Consider the following 19,823-nt stretch of genomic DNA (forward strand, 5'->3'; position numbering starts at 1 on the left):
TAAGCTACCTACTAAGTCCTTAAAATTAAGCATTAATAGTCTATGAAAGTCAACATATCTGCACTATTTCAAAAGACAGTCATCTTTCCAGGAACAACTAAACATCATTTCAAAGTCTGCTAAAGATAATTCTAGAGTCCTGCCTTGAGCAATAATTTCTGAAAATGATACCTTACGAATTTAACATTTCTTAATAGGGGCCGAGTGCAGTGGCTCACGCCTGTAATCCCAGCACTTTGGGAGGCTGAGGCAGGTGGATCATCTGAGGTCAGGAGTTCAAGACCACCCTACCCAATATGGTGAAACCCCATTTCTACTAAAAATACAAAAAAAATTTTTATTAGCCAGGCATGGTGGCAGGTGCCTGTAATCCAGCTACTTGGGAGGCTGAGGCAGGAGAATCTCTTGAAACTGGGAGGCAGAGGTTGCAGTAAGCCAAGATTGTGCCACTGCACTCCAGCCTGGGCAACAAGAGAGAAACTCTGTCTCAAAAAAATAAAATAAAACAAAATAAAATTTCCTAGGACTTTTCCAAATAATTTCTGTATTTAGGAAACTAAATGGCACCATTGTTTTCATTAGAGATATCTGTGAGAAAAAACAAAACAAGCTGCTACTAATTCTGGAGTTATTTAATTAACAGTATAGTTAACATTCCTAATATACTCAGTTTTAAATCAGAAATAGCTGTATAAGTATAATATGCCCTGAATTAGTTGTCTTAGGCAATTCATACGTCCTCTCTTTACTTTTTCCCTCAGATAGGTAAAAAAGCACTTTGGATTCCATCAACTCAAAACAATCCTTCCAATCCAAATTCTGGGATATTTTGTTAAAACATTAAAATGTTATTCATGATCTTATATAAATTCTTAATTCTGCTATAATTATATTAATTGGTTTTTTGCCAAGTACATATTATAATTGTATGGCCAAACCTCTCTCAAAAAAAAAAAAAAAGTACAACTGTTATTTTTTGAAAACTGTGAAATACAGTTTGTATTTATTCTAGATATCTAGAAAATAATCTAAAACTACAAATTTAACATTGTACTACTAGTTCCTGGTGTTTTAAAGGGGAAAGGTAAAACTTTTAATAATTCTTAGAGGGCACTTATGTCTGATGAATGTTAGTGCATTGAAATATTTACTGATGCTTACAAATTTAATAATCGATTAACAATCTGGCTTGATAACCAGAAAATGAACTCTAGCTCTTTGCTAAAACAAAAGTACCAACAAAGTTAACATGCAGACATACAACGTTTACAGTGAAAGTGTTAATGACAGCCTGGTAAGAATCTAAAGACAGTTACTGCATTAAGAATTGAGACATTTCAAAAATATACTAAGAAAACTGCAAAATTCCCCAACCTATAGTACCATGAAGCGAGGCTCCTGCATTTGAATTCTCTCCATTTAATGAAGTGAGCATCATTTAGAGAAAAGCATTATCATGAATTAGAGCTAAGAACTCCATTGTTTAAAACTGTGGTTTACCATCCTGAATTAGAATTAGTATCATTTTAAAAATGTTAACATTATTCTAAAGTGTCCTTTACTCTCCCTAGTCCATAATAAGTTTAAGTGACTTAAAACTTTCACATTTCTAACTTAAAAGGCCAAGCATATGCATACCAAAATAGAAATAAGTAAAATGTGCTACTAAGTTAAGATGACAACACAATTTAAAGGGGATTCTGAAAAGTAAGTCACAAACACTGCAAATAAAGGACTTCTTAAAGGGGTGAATTTTATGGCATGTAAATTATGCCTTAAAGTTAAAAGAAGATCTTCTGAACTCAATGTTGGGGCTTATATAGCACTTTTGGGAAAAAATAAAACATATATTCAACAGCACAAAACAGAAAATTGTTTTAAATACCACAACTGTTACCTGTTAGTTTTATTTGGATTATAATCATAAGATTCCTTAATTGCATTCATCATTCTCTTTGAATTGATCCTCCAAAGTTTAAGAGAGTGATCCATACCACAGGACATTATTTTTTCACCCAGAAGATCATAATCCTGTATGTAAAACCAAAAAGTTTTATATAAATTACAGTTCCAAATTATATTTATCCAATTTTCACCTAATATGCAACATGGTGAAAACTGTATTTCAAATCACAATACAAATTACATTTTGGGTTTCATCTAAACAGGCCATAAATCAGAGTTTACTACTTTCAAGATTTACAGTTTTAATTAGTTTGTCACCATCGGAATATATGAGCATTTACAATGTATAAATCAAGAAAAAATTACTTAATCTTAGTTTTATCTATTCAATGACACTAAAATATTTATTTTGCTTATTTTGAAGGTAAATTGATTACTAAAGTAAAATAACTATTCTGATACGAAGAGCTGGATAGTGTATTACTTTTCCTATCCAAACTCAACCGACCAATGAAACTGACACGTGCATGTGAAAATACATGAATCCTTAAAAAGCTGACATTTTACTTTATCTTTACTTCTAAGTTAGTCTTAAAGTTCACTTTTTTTTTTTTTTTTTGAGACTGGAGTCTTGCTTTGTCGCCCAGGCTGGAGTGCAGTGGCCGGATTTCGGCTCACTGCAAGCTCCGCCTCCCGGGTTTACGCCATTCTCCCGCCTCAGCTTCCCGATTAGCTGGGACTACAGGCGCCCGCCACCTCGCCCGGCTAGTTTTTTTGTATTATTTTAGTAGAGACGAGGTTTCACCGTGTTAGCCAGGACGGTCTCGATCTCCTGACCTCGTGATCCGCCCATCTCGGCCTCCCAAAGTGCTGGGATTACAGGCTTGAGCCACCGCGCCCGGCCAAAGTTCACTTTTAAGTGAATTTTTAAAAGTCTGATAAAAAACAGATTTTAACTTTTTTCATTTGCTGTTTACTAATTTTTTACAGGCATGCAACAGATCATCTATTGTAACAACCTCATTTCATAGGCAGACACTAAGGCCCAGAGATGCTATTTAATTTAGCAAAAGGCACATAAATGAGTAATGACAATCTCACACATCTATCCACCTATCAGTGAACTCCTGTATTAACAGAAGAGATATATACTGTCTCCTGCTCTCATTCTAAGAAATAACAGGAGAGAGTTTTATTGAAGGAGTATATTTTCCTTACTAACCTAGATATTACATGTTAATCCAGCCTTTGAATTAATATGAGTACCATTTTATACGAGCCTAATAACTTTAGGCTTGATGTTTACTGAATCCACAGATGTGCTACTTCTAATTACCTCACTGTCAACAGCAACAAGACATCCTTAGAGACAATACCACTAATTTGGAGTTATTAATAAAGAACAGTTAACTTGGCTTTTACACACATAAAGCCAGATGTAGAACGCTACTGCAACTTTTAGGAAATCCAAGTTGACAAGGTATTCCAAGGAAAGTATGATTCCCACAAAGGATTCCAAACATCAACATAGGAATATTTTAGTACCTTCAACTAACATGTTACATGCTGTAAAGTATGGTGCCCCTTTACATAGTTTAATGGAAAACAACCTAAGAGGTGTGACATTTTAGGAATTAAATGAGTTAAATATGGAACATAAGCTAAAATAATGTTAAAATCTGAAACCTGACTAAAAACACTTGTATAATGGACCAATGGATTATAATACATCAATATAAAGGTGGTATTTATCTTTAAACAAAATTAACTACTGGTCTTGTATTATACCATGCCAACCAAAGAGAATGGCTAGAAATAAGTTACCTAAAACAGTGTGAGCACAATAAAACACTTCCAAAAAGCAAAAATATTATGTTTCAACTTCAAAGAAAAGATGGAAAAGTACTTTAATGGCTACACAGTTTAATTTTTTTCTTTAATAACTGCGAAACAGCAAAACAAACATTAACTTAGTGATTTTAGATTAAAAGGAAAGGAGCAAGATCATAGTGCTCTCATGAGAATCCAGGGATTGGTATAGATAAAGTGCAAGTAATTTTAAAAAAAATAAATATAGTCTTTACTTGTTTTATTCCTTCATCTGGAGAGTAAATCTTCTATGTCAAACATAAGTGAATGCCTGCCTGACAGGCTACATGAAACAAACACGCTTTCTTACAAGGAAAGAGTTTCATGGAGACTGTTCACAGCTATGTAAACCTGAAAGTCATTGCCCTGCAGTTTTCAACTTACAGCACTTAGAACTTCATCTCTGTGCCCTTCAACGCCTCCAAATATTGCCACCAGAGTGTCCGTTTGGATATTCCATAATCGTAAAGCATGATCTAATATAAACATACAAAAATTAGGTGAGTGTTTTTACTGTGAACTTTCAACATCTTGTGAAAGAAAAACTACTAAAGTCTAGATGAAAGTTATGCATAGTGAAACCTAAAAATGGAATCCATATTACATAGCAACTTAAAATATTTACATCAGATGTAGAATTAGCTAGGTAAGTGCTACAGTTTGAATAGGTCCCCCCAAAAGCATGTGCTAGAAACTCAATACCCAATGCAATAGTGGTGTGAGCTGGGGCCTAATGGGAGGTATTCAGGTTATGGGGGCTCCATCGTCACAAATGGATTAATACTGATTATAAAAGGGCCTGAGGTTATATATTCAATCTCTTGCTCCCTCACACCCTCTCCTGCCCTTTTGCTGAGACGATTCAGCATGAATGCCCTGACCAGATACCAGCAGTCTCCAGAACCATGAGCCAAATAAATTTGTGTTCATTATAAATTACCCAGTCAGCCAGGCATGGTGGCTCATGCTTGTAACCCCAGCACTTCAGAAGGCCATGATGGGAGGACTGCTTGAGTCCAGGAGTTTGAGACTAGCCCTAGCAATATAGGAAGACCCTGTCTCAACAAAAAATTTTAAAATTAGTGAAGCCTGAGCTTCACTAGGAATAGGAATAGGAAAGAAATGAATGAATGAATCCATCAGTCAGTCACCTAGTCTGTGGTATTCCATTACAGCAGCATAAAATGGACTCAGAGAGAATGTTGGTATTCAAAAATGGGACTATTGCTATAAATACCTAAAAATGTGGAAATGACTTTGGAACTGGGTAATAAGGAGAGGCTGGAAGAATCTGGAGAAGCAGGCTAGAAAAAGCCTGTATTGATGTGAGTGGAGCATTGAGGATAATTCCAGTGAGAACTGAAAAGAAGACAATAGCTGCAGGGAGAGCCTTTATCTTCTTAGCAATTACTTAAGTGGTTGTGATCAGAATGTTGGTAGAACAATGTTGGTAGAACAATAATAGAACATTGAATGATCTGTCTGAGACCATTCAACGAGGTCACAGACAGAAATGAGAAGGTATTGGAAAATGGAGTAAAAAGTATCCCTGTTGGCAGGGTATGATGGTTCATGCCTGTAATCCCAGCACTTTCTGAGATTGAGGCAGGAGGATCACTTGAGGCCAGGAATTCAAGACCAGCCTGGGTAACACAGTGAGACCCCATGCCTACAAAAAATAAATTAGCCAAGTGTGGTGTGTACCTGCAGTCCTAGCTCCTTGGGGGGCTGAGGCAAGAGGATCACTTGAGCCTAGGAGTTTGGGGCTGCAGTGAGCTATTATCATGCCACTGCACTCCAGCCTGGGTGACAGAGACCAACCCTGTCTTTAAAAAAATAAAATAAAAAGCCAGGCCAGGTGCGGTAGCTCATGCCTGTAATTCCAGCAGCATGGGAGGCTGAGGCAGGTGGACACTTCAGCTCAGGAATTGGAGACTAGCCTGGGCAACATGGTGAAACCCCATCTCTACAAAAAATACAAAAATTAGCTGGGTGTGGTGGCACGTGCCTGTAGTCCTGGCTACTCGGGAGGCTGAGGTGGAAGGATCGCTGGTATGGTGCTGGCATCTGGTGAGGGCCTTCATGCTGAATTGTCAAATAGCAAAAGGGCAGGAGAGGGTGTGAGGGAGCAGAGGTTGTGCCACTGCATTCCAGCCTGGGTGACAAGAATGAGACCTTGCCTCAAAAAATTAAATAAATAAATGCCATCCTTGCCATACAGTTGTGAAGAACTTGGCAAGCTTGTGTCCATGCCCTAGGACTTTGTGGAAGGCAGAAGTTAAGAGCAATGAATTCGAAACCTGGCAGAAGAAAAATCTGAGCATCAAAGCATTCACAGTGATGCATGGCTTCTTCTGGCTGCTTATCATAAAATGAGAAATGATCTAAAGGTAAACTTTGTAATTAAAAAGGAAAGCAAAACAGAAAAATTTGTAAACTCTCAGCCTGGCCACATAAAGAATAAAAAAGCAGGCTGGGTGTGGTGGCTCACACCTGTAATCCCAACGCTTTCGAAGGTTGAGGTGGGAAGATCATTTGAACCCAGGAGTTCAAGACTAGCCTGGGCAACATAGTCCTTGCCTCTTCAAAAAATATATAAAATAAAAAAGCATGTTTGGGAGAGAATATTAAGGATGTGGCTAAGTGACTAATTGCTAAGGAGATTAATAGGGAATAGAAGGCAGGTTCTATTCACCAAGAAATGGGATAATGACCCCAAAGGCATTTCAGAGATCTTCAAGACATAGCTAGGACCTTGAGGACAAGGTTTCCAGAGTAGCACCTGTGGGACCTCTACATTCACTGTCCAGGGCCACTTCAGCACTTTGCTCCCTCTATTCCAAGGCAGTGCTCTTTGGTCACCCCACAGCTCGAGGGGGCTCCGGTATGGCTCAGGCCATAGCTTCTGAAGGTATAAGCAGCAAATCTTGGCAGTGTCCATGTGGTGTTAAGTCTGCAGATGCAGAGAATGCAGGAACTGTGGAGGCATGGCTTCCTCTCTAGATTTCAAAAGACATCACAAAGAGTCTGGGGCTCCAAGCAGAAACTTTTCAGAAGGGCAGAGCCACAAAGCAGTTCCCACTACAGCAACACCTGGTGGAGCCATGGGGAAAAAGCCATCCCCCAAATCCCAGAACTGCTGAGCTACCAGGGCACACCATCAGCCTGGTGTGCTGCAGGCACCAACTCATAAGATGCTATGTGGGCTGCACGTGGCAAATCCATAAGGATGGGGCTGCCCAAGGCCTCTGGGACCCAAACCCCACACCCAGCATGCCCAGAAGGCAAAACATGGAGTCAAGGAAGATTATTCTGGTGACCTGGATTTAATCTTGTTTTTTTCTGTTGGGTTTTGGACTTACTTGAGACCAGTTACCCTTATTCTTGCCTATCTCTCCTTTTTGGACAGGACTGTCTATCCTATGCTTATCCTACCACTGTATTTTGGAAATAGGTAAGATGCCTGATTTCACAGACCCACAGATGGAGAATTTACGTCAGGAAGAATCCTGCCTTGAGTCTCACCCATATCTGATTGAGATGTAACCCTGACTTGATGCCAGAAGGAGTTAAGACTTTTGGAGTTATTGGATGTAATGAATGTATTTTATATGTGAGGATTTGAATTTTGGGGGCTAGGGGCAGAATGCTACAGCTTAAATGAGCCCCCCAAAAAGCATGTTGGGAAACTTAATCCCAATGCAGCAGTGTTGGGAGATGAGATCTAATGAGAAGTGTTAGGTCATGAGAGTGCCACCCTTATGAATGACTTAATTCCCAATTATTAAAAAAAAAAAAAAAAAAGGCTTGAAGTTCAATTTCTTGTTCTTACTCTCTAATGCCAGGTTAAAATGGACTAAGACAGTAAGTTAAGAAATATTTATGTGGTCTGAAAAATATTTTAAGCATATTTATCTCAAATAACTTTCTGTAAACAACCTAATTTGATGGAAATATACTTTTAAGATAAAATACAGATTTGACATAAGCAATTTTATCCCACAGAACAAGAAACTAGCTTTTCCCTTCACCACACTCACATTAAAAAATTAAAAGGGGACTGAGATTTATGATTTTTACAGTAAGCCGAAAACATAACTACATATATCATGCACAATTTTATAGAATGATAGTCCTTCTTCAAAAATTATACAGCTATAATTTGAGCAATGTTATATTAAACATTAATAAAGAATGTACAGCAGGCCAGGTGCAGTAGCTCACACCTGTAATCCCAGCACTTTCGGAGGCCAAGGTGTGAGGATTTTTTACGGCCAGGAGTTTGAGACCAGGTTGAACAACATAATGAAATCATATCTCTACAAAAAATTTTTAAAAATTAGCCAGCCATGGTGGTGTGCACGTGTAGTACCAGCTACTCAGAAGGATGAGGTGGGAACATTGCTTGAGGCCAGAAGTTCAAGGCTACAGTGATATGTGATCACATCACTCTACTATAGCCTGGTTGACAGAGTGAGATCCCGTCTCTAAAACAGTATTTAAAAAAAAAAAAAAAAAAAAGAATGTAAAGAAAAGACATATAAGCTTCAAATACAACAATGTTCATTCTGTCTGACTATAAATGCATCACATAAATACCCCAGAGGTAGTAATACATGTGAAAATTAACAGTGCTATAAAAATGATTCCTAGGCCGGGCGCAGTGGCTCGTGCCCGTAATCCATCCCAGCACTTTGGGGGGTCGAGGCAGGCGGATCACAAGGTCAGGAGATAGAGACCGTCCTGGCCAACACGGTGAAACGCTGTCTCTACTAAAAATACAAAACTAAATAAATAAATAAGCCGGGCATAGCGGCAGGTGCCTGTAGTCCCAGCTACTCAGGAGGCTGAGGCAGGAGAATGGCATGAACCCGGGAGGCAGCGGAGCTTGCAGTGAGCCGAGATCATGCCACTGCACTCCAGTCTGGGCGACAGAGCAAGACTCTGTCTCAAAAAAAAAAAAAAAAATTATTCCTTTATTTCCATTTTGTACAAGCTTTTGTATGGACATGTTATTTCTCTTGGGGATACATATGTACACCCCCACCCACACAACCCTAGTATATACATATGTAAACACCTAGGATTAGTGACTCTATAACATTTTGAGGAACTGCCAGATTGTTTTTCAAAGTAGTTACATTTTACATTCCCACCAGCAGTGCCTGAGGGTTCTGATTTCTTCTTGTGCCAGTCAATACTTGTTAGTATCTAAGGTTTTTATTACAGCCACCCTAAGTAGGTGTGAAGTGGTATCTCATTGTGGTTTTGATTTGTATTTCCTTAATGATTAATATGTTAAACATCTTTTCATGTGGTCAGTGGCCATCTGTGTATGCTCTCTGAAGAAATGTCGTTCACAACTATTTTTAAATTGGGCTTTTTATTGTTGAGCTGTAAAAATTCTTGATACACGTCCCTTATTAGCTGAGAATCGCGGCTCATGCCTGTAATTCTGGCATTTTAGGAGGCCGAGGTAGGAGGACTGCTTAAGGCCAGGAGTTTGAGACCAGTCTAGGTAACACAGTAAGACCTCATCTCTCTACAAACACATTTTTTAACAAATTAGCCAGGTGTGGCATCACGTGCCTGTAGTCCTAACTACTTGGGAGGCTGAGGAGGTTGAAGCTATAGTAAGCCATGATCACGCCACTGCACTCTAGCCTGGGTGACTGGGTGAGACCCTGTCTCCAAAAACAAAAAATAAAAATTAAAGTCCTTTATTAGAATGATTTAGAAATATTTTTTCTCCTTTTGGGTAGACTTTTTTACTTTCTTGATAGTATCATTTGCAGCAAAATTCTTATTCATGCTCAAACATCTCATTTTCAAAAATGCTCTTACTGACACAACAGGGGATGACTAGGGTTAAAAGTTGTGATATTGGGCTGGGTGCAGTGGCTCACACCTGTAACCCCAGCACTTTGGGAGGCTGATGCGGGTGGACCACCTGAGGTCAGGAGTTTGAGACCAGCCTGGCCAACATGGAGAAACCCCATCTCTACTAAAAATACAAAAAATTAGCCAGGCACGGTGGAGGGTATCTGTAATCCCAGCTACTCAGGAGGGTCAGGCAGAAGAATTACCTGCAGCTGGGAGGCAGAGGTTGCAGTGAGCCGAGATAAAGCCACTGCACTCCAGCCTGGGTGCCAAAGCGAGACTCTGTCTCAAAACTATTAAATAAATAAATAAAGTGAGGCAGGATGCAGTGGCTCACACCTGTAATCCCAGCACTTTAGGAGGCTGAGGCAGGCAGATCAACTGAGGTCAGGAGTTCAAGACCAGCCTTACCAACGTGGAGAAACCCCATCTCTACTAAAAACACAAAAATTAGCCGGGCATGGTGGTACATGCCTGTAATCCCAGCTACTCGGGAGGCTGAGGCAGGAGAATCGCTTGAACCTGGGAGGCAGAGGCTGCGGTCAGCCAAGATTGCACCATTGCACTCCAGCCTGGGCAACAAGAGTGAAACTCTGTCTCAAAAACAAAAAAAAAAAGAGAAAAAAAAAGTTGTAATATTTAGAACAAGTCAGGCATTATGGCCTATACACTTGTTCAGAAATATCTGAGCCCCAATTAGTGTTATCAAGAGACAAGAAAAAGTAATCAACTCTTCCTAGAGGTAGTGATTTCCAAAATGCAATGCTTTCCCTTTATGGCAATATTTCAAATAACTTATCCTGGAAAACTTAGCATTTTAAAGAAATTCTATAAGGAATCCTTTATAAAACAAAAGCTTTTCTAAAAAACAAAAAAGCAATATGAATTTTAATATGTAGTATTTATTATTACACGATTGGACAGAATGATTTGGATATGCTAACATAGCCTGGGATTTTCCTACTAAAATCTACTGTTGTAAAATTTTTTTTAATTTGGCTTTTTTCCCCTTAGAACACTATCTGTCCACACACTGGGGCCTACTGGAGGGTACAGAGTGGGAGGAGAGAGATCAGGAAAAATAACTATCAGATACTAGACTTGAAATAAAACAGGACTTGTTAACCTAAGAACAGGCTCTCTAAAATCAAAGATGTTTATATGAAAATAAAGCATTGCAATGAGAATGTACATGCCAAAGTAAATTATGTGTGTTTTCCAAGAGGCAAAGGAAAGACAGAGGTTTTTAAAGAAAAAAAATGAGAAGGATTACATAATTGTTTTGAAATAAGATTGGCCACAAAATCAGTAACAAGGGTGATGCCAGTCCAAGAGTGGAAAGGCACTTACTGGCAGTATTTTCTGTGTAAGGTTGTGATGGCCTTCGTGCAAGGTTGTGGTTGTGTTTTTTGTGAGTTTTTATTATCAGACATACAACCATGAACTCTCTTCTCATGGCTTTTTCTATTTGTCAAGGTTCTCTTGACATTAGTGACTCCATCTTAATTCTGACAAACTGCACAGACTAAAGAAACATTTGCTTCTCTTACCTTTACTTACTGACAGGAGAAGATTTGGATCTCTTGGGTGAAATTTCAGCTCATTGATAGCATTTCCATGGCCAACATAGTGCTACAATAAATGTAAAACATTTCAAGTTTCCCATCTCAAAATCAGTACATTTTTTTTCATAAATCTTTAGAGAATGTAAAAATAGTTTCACTTAAAGTAGTGGTTCTCAACCTTGGCTGCATACAAAATCACCTAACAAACTTGAAGTGAAAAGGGAAAAAAAAAAAGAGCCCAGGCACAGTGGGTGGCTCATGTCTTTAATCCAAGCACTTGGGAAAGCTAAGGCAGAATCGCTTGAGGTCAGGAGTTCAGGACCAGCCAGGGCAATGTAGCAAGACCCTATCTTCATATGCACACACACACAAAATAAAAAATTGGCCCTAGCTACTTGAGAGGCTGAGGCAGGAGGATCACTTGAGCCCAGGAGATGGGCTGCAGTGAGCTATAATCATGCCACTACATTCCAGCCCGGGCAAAGGAGTGAGACACTGTCTAAGAACAACAACAAAAAAAAAAAGCAGAAAAAAAAAAAGATGCTTAAAACTCCACCTGCAGATATTCTGATCGGATTAGCAGAGGCTCCAATATGTGTAGGGTTTAAAAGATCCTCAGGTGATTCTGATGTGTCCCCACAGTTAAAAACAGCTGATGAAAGTGATTTGAAAAACTTCTCTTCTTATCAGCTTCCTAGGTTTCATCTTTATGTTCCTTAAAAAGTCTCTTTGACAACCCCCCTCCAGTTTAGGTGTCTTGGAAAATGGACTCGCTCTTATTGTTCATTTAGAGCCTCTCAAAGCAAACCAAGACAAGGGTGAAGGAGGTAAATTATTTAAAAAGAAAACACTACAAATATTAACATTTCTCCACTTATTCCTCAATTTACATTACCCAAATGTGACAAAGGCCTCAAAAGATTCATCTAAAGAGAGCAGTAAGAAAAGTACAAATCAAATCAGAAATGTTACTTTCATACTATTAGTTTTAAATTTAACATTACAAGCTTCTACAGTTGTGGATTCAAAAGAAGCAGATCTACAATTCAACCAGAAAAACCCACCTTTATACATTGCATTGTTATAGGATTAATTATCCTAATTATGCCTCTAGATCCAGCTACAGCCAGCAGAGGATGGCTTGTATTGCTATCGTAGGTCCATGCACAAGTGTAAAAGTTTTCATCAGCCTAAGAAATTTCACAGTTAAGAAACACAATGTTTTTGAAAAAGAAACATGTCAATAATTATAATAGAAATTTACAAAGAACTGCTAAAGGTTTTGACACAAAAGTTTTCAATTTTCCTTATACAACCAAATATATACAATGGTAATTTGAGGTCTAAAATCCATAACAAATGATCAAACAAAACTAGTCTCTCCACTCAATTTTGTTTACTCTTTAGCTGCTTGTACAACTACTCAACTCTGTAGTTTAGTACCAAAATAACTGCAGATAATATACAAAAGAAAAGGAATGGTTGTGTTCCAATAAAACTTTACAGGTGGCCAACCTGCAAGCTGTAGTTTAACCTCTGCTCTATCCCATACGTCTATAAATATCTAAGTAAGAACAATTCCGTTTTCCACTTCTTTCTTTGTGAGATATTCTCAATACAACAACAGGTCACATTTTAGTATCTTTCAGAGAAAACTGAATGTCCTTGTCTTGCCTTGTTTGCTAGGTTTTTCAAATTGATCTGGAAGAAATATGCTATTACTTAGCTTTTACTGCTCTAACTCTTGGGCTTTTCAAATTTTCCATTTCTTTATGAACTTGTTTTGCAATGTGTTATTTCTTATTTTATTTTTTATATATATAATATACATACATTTTATTTTTCCTAAACTTTTTTTTTCTTCCTAGGCTTCACTGATCAAATACTTGGAATGACCACCAGTCACAACCCAAGTTCATCATTATAACTACAATGAAATGATATATTCCAGACAAGGTCAAAGAAAAAGGAGGTTTTAACCAGTCTTTGCTAACATTTTCTATTACTAGATTTCTAATGCTCCTCTCTCTCTAGACATCTGCACCCAACCAGCACATCAATCCCACAATGGATTTTTTTCTTTTTCTTTTTGCCTAGCTGAGCTGACACATACCACAATGGATTTCTAAGGGTCAGGAAAACTAGATACCAGGATTCTCTTGGGTGACAGTGAAGAAATAGGTTAAGAAAGGACAATAACTTTAGGGAATTGATTAATTTATAAAAGTTTTGGTGCACTTATTGAAAATAAATTCCTTTGACCAAAGATATTAAAAACCCAGGAAAGGATACATCAGCATCCACGTAAGATTGCAACAACCGGATTTCTCCTTGTGAATGACATTCGTACAAGGTAACCTAAAGAAAATAAAAATACAGTAAATTTCATCTGAAGTATAGAAACATACTCTCTCCAACTTTTAAACATATTTTAATCACAATCATATCTTAAATATACTATAGAAACTACTGCTTTAAAATACTTCCTGTGAGCTTAAAGAAGCCATTATAAAGCTGAATGTTTTACATAATACACAGAGTATATTAAATACTCCAGTCATAATGGTTTTGATTTCCAAACTTTTAAATTTATATTTCATCCATTTGATTGCACCAACTCTTCAAAGTGAATAAAGTTAAAAACCCCAAAGTAGTTGTGGTTTATCATCCCTTAATTCATAATTAAAAAGTTTTTGGAGACCAGGCACAGTGGCTCACTTAATGCCAGCACTTTGGGAGGCTGAGACAGGTGGATCGCTTGAGCCCAGGAGTTTGAGACCAGCCTAGGCGATACAGCAAAACCCCATCTCTATTAAAAAATAAAAATTAGGCCGGGCATGGTGGCTCATGCCTGTAATCCCAGCACTTCGGGAGGGCAAGGCGGGCGGATCATGAGGTCAAGAGATCAAGACCATCCTGGCCAACGTGCTGAAACCCTGTCTCTCCTAAAAACACAAAAATTAGCTAAACATGGTGGCACGTGCCTGTAATCCCACCTACTCAGGAGGCTGAGGCCGAAGAATCACTTGAACCCGGGAGGCGGAGGTTGCAGTGAGCAGAGATTGCGCTATTGCACTCCAGCCTGGCAACAAGAGTGAAACTCTGCCTCAAAAAAAAAAAAAAAAAAAAAGGTTCAGACACGGTGGCTCATGTCTGTAATCCCAGCACTTTGAGAGGCTGAGGCACGCATCACAAGGTCAGGAGATCGAGACCATCCTGGGTAACACGGTGAAACCTCGTTTCTACTAAAAACATAAAAATTAGCTGGGTGTAGTGGTGTGCGCCTGTAGTCCCAGCTACTTGGGTGGCTGAGACAGGAGAATCGCTAGAACCCAGGAGGCAGAGGTTGCAGTGAGCCAAGATCGCACCACTGCACTCCAGCCTGGGCAAAAGAGGGACTGTCTCCAAAAAAAAAAAAACATAAAAAATAAAAATTCAAATAAAAATAAGTCTTGGATAGTTTGAGTATTTACATATTAGTTACATATTTAAAAGTCTACAATTTGCCTAATGAATTATTTTCTTATGGGTGCAGATAATCAAATATTAACTGTAACATGTATGATACCTCTTTTCATTTGTCGCATACTCTAAAATTAAAACTATACATACACCATACACAATTTTGTAATACTAAACTTTTATAAATTACTTTCCATTTTCTTTTTTTTTTTTTTCAGACGGAGTTTCACTCTTGTTGTCCAGACTGGAGTGCAATGGCGCGATCTTGGCTCACTGCAACCTCTGCCTCCCGGGTTCAAGTGATTCTCCTGCTTCAGCCTCCCGCGTGGCTGGGATTACAAGCACCTGCCACCATGCCTGGCTAATGTTTGTATTTTTAGTAGAGACAGGGTTTCACCATGTTAGTCAGACTGGTCTCGAACTCCTGACCTCAGGTGATCCACCTGCCTCAGCCTCCCAAAATGCTGGGATTACAGGCGTAAGCCACTGTGCCCAGCCCCATTTTTCTCATAGCTTATAGTCAGTCACATTAGCAAAAACCTATTAATATTTTATAATAGTATTTAAGACCTCTGAAGATCCTGTATATCATCACAACCTATTAATTCATTATCTCCTATGTTAATGTTCAAAAAAAATTCTTTATATGGCTGCTAACTAGGTTGATTATGTCTTATGTGATAACTGTTTTCTTTCTCTTTCTTCCTTTTAAAGAAATTCTAACAGCAGAACTTTTTATAATTCAATTAACTATATGACATCCCTTTATGTCACTTTCAATAAAAATAGGGATTCTTTGTGTTAGAAAACCTAAACTCTGCAATCGGCATACTGGAGCACAAACTATACCAAGTATAATACTATCAAAGCTAATTATTAACTTAGGTTTACAGTGGTGTCTTAAAAGTGGATTCAAATTTAATTAATGGCTACATTCCCAACTAGGAAAAAAATAATCTCAACCTTTTCTTAAAACTGCATAATTTTTCCTATGAATTGTTGCTTTCAAAGAATCTAGGAACTAAACAGCTAATAAGCAGACTACAATATCTTAAAACCTACATTTGACTAAACACCAAAAAAAGAAATAAAAAGCTATTATTTCATGTTACCAACTTCAGTGGTAACTTACAAATATTTAGAGTTTCAATGAATTGACCCTGTCAAACAGTAAAAGGCCTAGAGCCTTACATCTCATTATAAAATTTCCTTAAAAGGCTGGACAAGGTGGCTCATGACTGCAACTCCAGCTCTTTGGGAGGCCAAGGCAGGTAGATTGCTTGAGCCCAAGAGTTCAAAACCAGCATGGGAAACATGGTGAAACCCCATCTCTACAAAAATATTAGCCAGGGATGGTAGTGCAGGCCTGTAGCTACTAAGAAGGCTGATGTGGGAGGATCACCTGAGCCCCAGAAGTTGAGGCTGCAGTAAGCCTTGATTAGCCACTGCACTCCATCCTGGAGGAAAGAGTAAGACTCTCTCTCTCTCAAAAACCACCACCACCACTACCAACAACAAAAACCACCACCAAACATTACCTGTCTCAAAAAAAAAAAAAAAAAAAAGCAAACTCAAATGTTTACTGCAAATAAAACATCTCAATAACTTATTTAAATCTACTGGATTTATGCTTTCATTTACAGAGTCATTAATTACCTTAATTTAAAAAAAAATCACAGCCAGTTCTTATGCTATTTGAATGATAAATACCAAAATCACTTTAAAAAGGACACCAGTTCTTTCAACCAAATATTTATGAAGACTGTTAGTATAAAACCTGTTTCATAAATAATTAGGGGTAATATATTAAATAAAGATGTATTTTCAGCCATGCATACCAGTTTTAATTAATTTCTAGAAAGCTTCACTTACATAAAAGAATCACATTGTTAAACCAGCTTCACAAAATGTACTTTGAAATTATTCTATTTCAATATTACATTAACACGAGATCTGGAAATCAAGTCAAATACTAAATAGACCCCCTAACACTCACTCTGTTGCTTCCTACAGTTGCAAACACTAACGGATCTCCTTCTTTACTGTGCCAGTTAAATTGAACTCCAAACAACGGTTGGTTATGATCTTCCTATAAAATAATCATAAGAAAAAATTAATGTATCTTAGAAACCAGAAAATTACAGTAAACTAACCTATCCCCTTCTAACTTTTTTCCAAAATGCAATCCTTATTTTGTGTATCATACATAAGCTAACTTTTGACACTAAAATTAAAAGATGTCTACTAGTCTAGTTTTCACATTTTAAAATATTGTGTATGATAAAGTTTTATCACAACCAAAGGCTGAAATCACAAGTTAGGTAATAACCACTTACCTATGAAAATACTTATAATATTTGCCTTTTATTTTCTTAAGACAATCATATGCTGAATCACAATAAACCAGATAACTTTGGTGGACACAAAAGGACACAATTTATTTTTCTGAAATAGGAAATTAACAAATGGCCTTAACAGTTTCTCTGGCATTCACTAAATTTTATAAGGCTAAATTTTTCCCTTGTAAAGTGAAGCACAGCAGACTCCATTCAAAACACTGTTTTCTGTTAGTCAGAACCAGAATATCTGAACACTGGGGACTAGGGGAAGAAATAAACTGTAACTTCACAGTTACCAGGAGGCTATAGAAGATGTACAAAGAACAACTATTCACTTTTGTTCACAAAGTTATTTTTCAGCTTTAGGATTTTACTGGCCATCTTCTGGCATTTAACACTGACTTTCATGTTCAGTTTAAGGCACTGTTTTCATTTTTAAAGTACAACTTTCATTTTCGCATCATTTGAAAAGCCACAGCTTTAGGATTTTGAAATACTACCTTAAGTATAAAAGGCAGCTAAAAACATCTTCCAGGTATAGTACTTAAAAGTAGTACGTTAATGTAAGTAAGTATGCACATGAAACTATAATTCACTTTTAAAAAATAGGCTGAGATTAATTTCTCTCCTTTTACAGGAGTAAAATCTGACACACTGAGCATCGAATTTTTGCTACACAGACAGAAAAATGTTACAGTCATAGTTTCTTATGCTTTCCTAAGACTCTACTTATAAAAAAATATATTTCGATATTCAGGGGTTTTAACTTACATATGTATGAGATAATACACATTTTTCCTCAGTATAGAAAAAAATAACCTCACATTTAAAAACAAACTGGACATATATAAAAGAAAATATGTTAAATACCAGTAACCCTTTTTATGAATAAAAATACTACTGGGGACACATTAACTTAAATAACCCCAACCGTCTTTTCCCCAAAAATTTAATATTAAAAGGTTAAAAAATGTTTACACCTTTTTATTTGAAAACAGTTACAAATAAAACAAAGGACAGAAACTGTACAAAGTAAAACATCTGTTTCAATTTATACTTGCTCAAAGTTAATGGGTTACATTCAGTTCTTTTTAAAAACTGATGCCAGAAGTGGCTTATGTTTTTTAAGTTTTACCAAAATATGAAGAGTAATAGTTCTCCAAATCTTTAATTTGAATACAAACAGTAAAGCAAAAACATCCTGCAACACTCAGTGTCACATATTTAAATTAAAAAACAAAACCAAAAAACTAAACATGGGATGGACTATAATAGATAAGCAGTCTGAACTACAAAAAAAAAAAACCCTTCAAAACACTGTAACTTCAATATATTTACAACTTGACAGAGTATCCTCAGTACGAAATGCATGCCACAGAGGAATAATTTCTGAAGCCTAGCATTCAGCCCAAAGGATCTGTCTTTTTGCACATACCTTGAGACTATTTACACATTTGAAAGAATATTTGCATTTCTTTGACTTCCATTTTCCCTTTCCCCAACTTTTCCTTCCAGGTGCATTTGGCGTGTTTGTAGGTGTATCAGGGCGTTCAGTGTTTGTACCACTTTCTATACTGACAGCATCATCCTGTAAGCAATAAATGAGGAAAAATTACATGAAACAGCAATATTGTTTTTAGCAGTAAATAACTATTGGGAAGATGTTGACTGACCTAAGAGAAATAATTTCTGCAAGAAGAAAAATATGTATTCATGCCTCCACATAAGGATAAACAAAATCCAGCTACATGTTAGAAGGTTTGTAGATATTTTATATTTCAGCAAAAATGAAAATGAAATAAATACTAATGAGAATAATGGAAGAGTAATACTGTCTTTAATAAGGCACTGGTCTGTTCCAGTCACTTTAATACACTGTAAAGATTAACTATCTTTACAGCTCTTTACAAAAGGTACTGGAAGTGTTGAAAAAGCCTAACTGGTCTCTTGGCTGGTAAGGGTTGCTGGAATTTCACCCCAAAGCTGTGACTCTTAATGAAGACTGATGTATATGTCTTCATAATGTATTTGACTGCTGCTCAGTCTGGAGCATGGAGCTGGGTAGCCGTTTGAAGCAGGAGTGTTAATGGCTTCTACGTGAGATGTCACTTTTTAAAATCCTGTTATTCAAATTCTGCTTATAACGCAAACCATTTAGAATTTTTTAAAACTGCTACTTATATTCTATGCTATTTACAAGTTAAAACTGTCTCGTTCTAAAGTAATAGTGATACTCATTTAACAGAACTCCAGAGACCCTCCATCACAATTAAAGTAAAATCCTTCCAAATAAAGAAATGACTGCAGGAAACCTTGAAAATGCTCCTAATTCATACCTTATCTCACACACCAGTGACCCTCTAATCTCACCTCTCTAATCTCAGAAGAGGATTCCACTACCTCCTGATTACAGATTCCAATGTCTCCTTTGGAAAGAAAAGATTTATTTAAATCTATCACCTTAGGGCAGCAGTTCTAAAATACATTCCAGAGGAAGCCTTTTTTTCCATGAAATGCCTATTAAACAGTCTAGGAAACACTGATTTAGGGGCTATTTCTAAATTATTGCTTCCTAAAGTTGGTTTTATATAGAAGGTTAAAAAAAATCATAAATGAAATAGGTGTGTAGCAAGCAGTAGGTACTCAACAAATATTTGAATTGTAATTTAATGTAAATGTCATTAGTCTTTACAGAAATAGAAAATGGTATTTTAATCTCTTTTTCTCTTCACCTTTTCAGTTGTATTCACATAATTAAAATCAAATGTAGAAAACAATTCTGTGTCTCAGTGAAAACTATGCA

General features: G+C 37.1%; 1 protein-coding gene across 2 annotated transcripts in view; it reads right to left on the reverse strand.

Annotated features, from left to right (window-relative positions):
• The window catches only part of EED (embryonic ectoderm development), a 36,129-nt gene that overhangs the window by 11,626 nt on the left and 4,680 nt on the right, over positions 1–19,823 (reverse strand). For both annotated transcript variants that reach the window (XM_030918766.1, XM_010356022.1), the window contains exons 2-8: positions 18,456–18,608; positions 16,678–16,770; positions 13,512–13,577; positions 12,284–12,409; positions 11,205–11,286; positions 4,159–4,250; positions 1,898–2,031 (exon numbers count right to left, since the gene is read on the reverse strand). In XM_030918766.1, coding sequence (XP_030774626.1) covers positions 1,898–2,031; positions 4,159–4,250; positions 11,205–11,286; positions 12,284–12,409; positions 13,512–13,577; positions 16,678–16,770; positions 18,456–18,608 — 746 coding nt within the window. The remainder of the gene's footprint in view (positions 1–1,897; positions 2,032–4,158; positions 4,251–11,204; positions 11,287–12,283; positions 12,410–13,511; positions 13,578–16,677; positions 16,771–18,455; positions 18,609–19,823) is intronic.

This window comes from Rhinopithecus roxellana, chromosome 15 (genome assembly GCF_007565055.1).
Source record: "Rhinopithecus roxellana isolate Shanxi Qingling chromosome 15, ASM756505v1, whole genome shotgun sequence".
Classification (NCBI taxonomy): Eukaryota; Metazoa; Chordata; class Mammalia; order Primates; family Cercopithecidae; genus Rhinopithecus; species Rhinopithecus roxellana.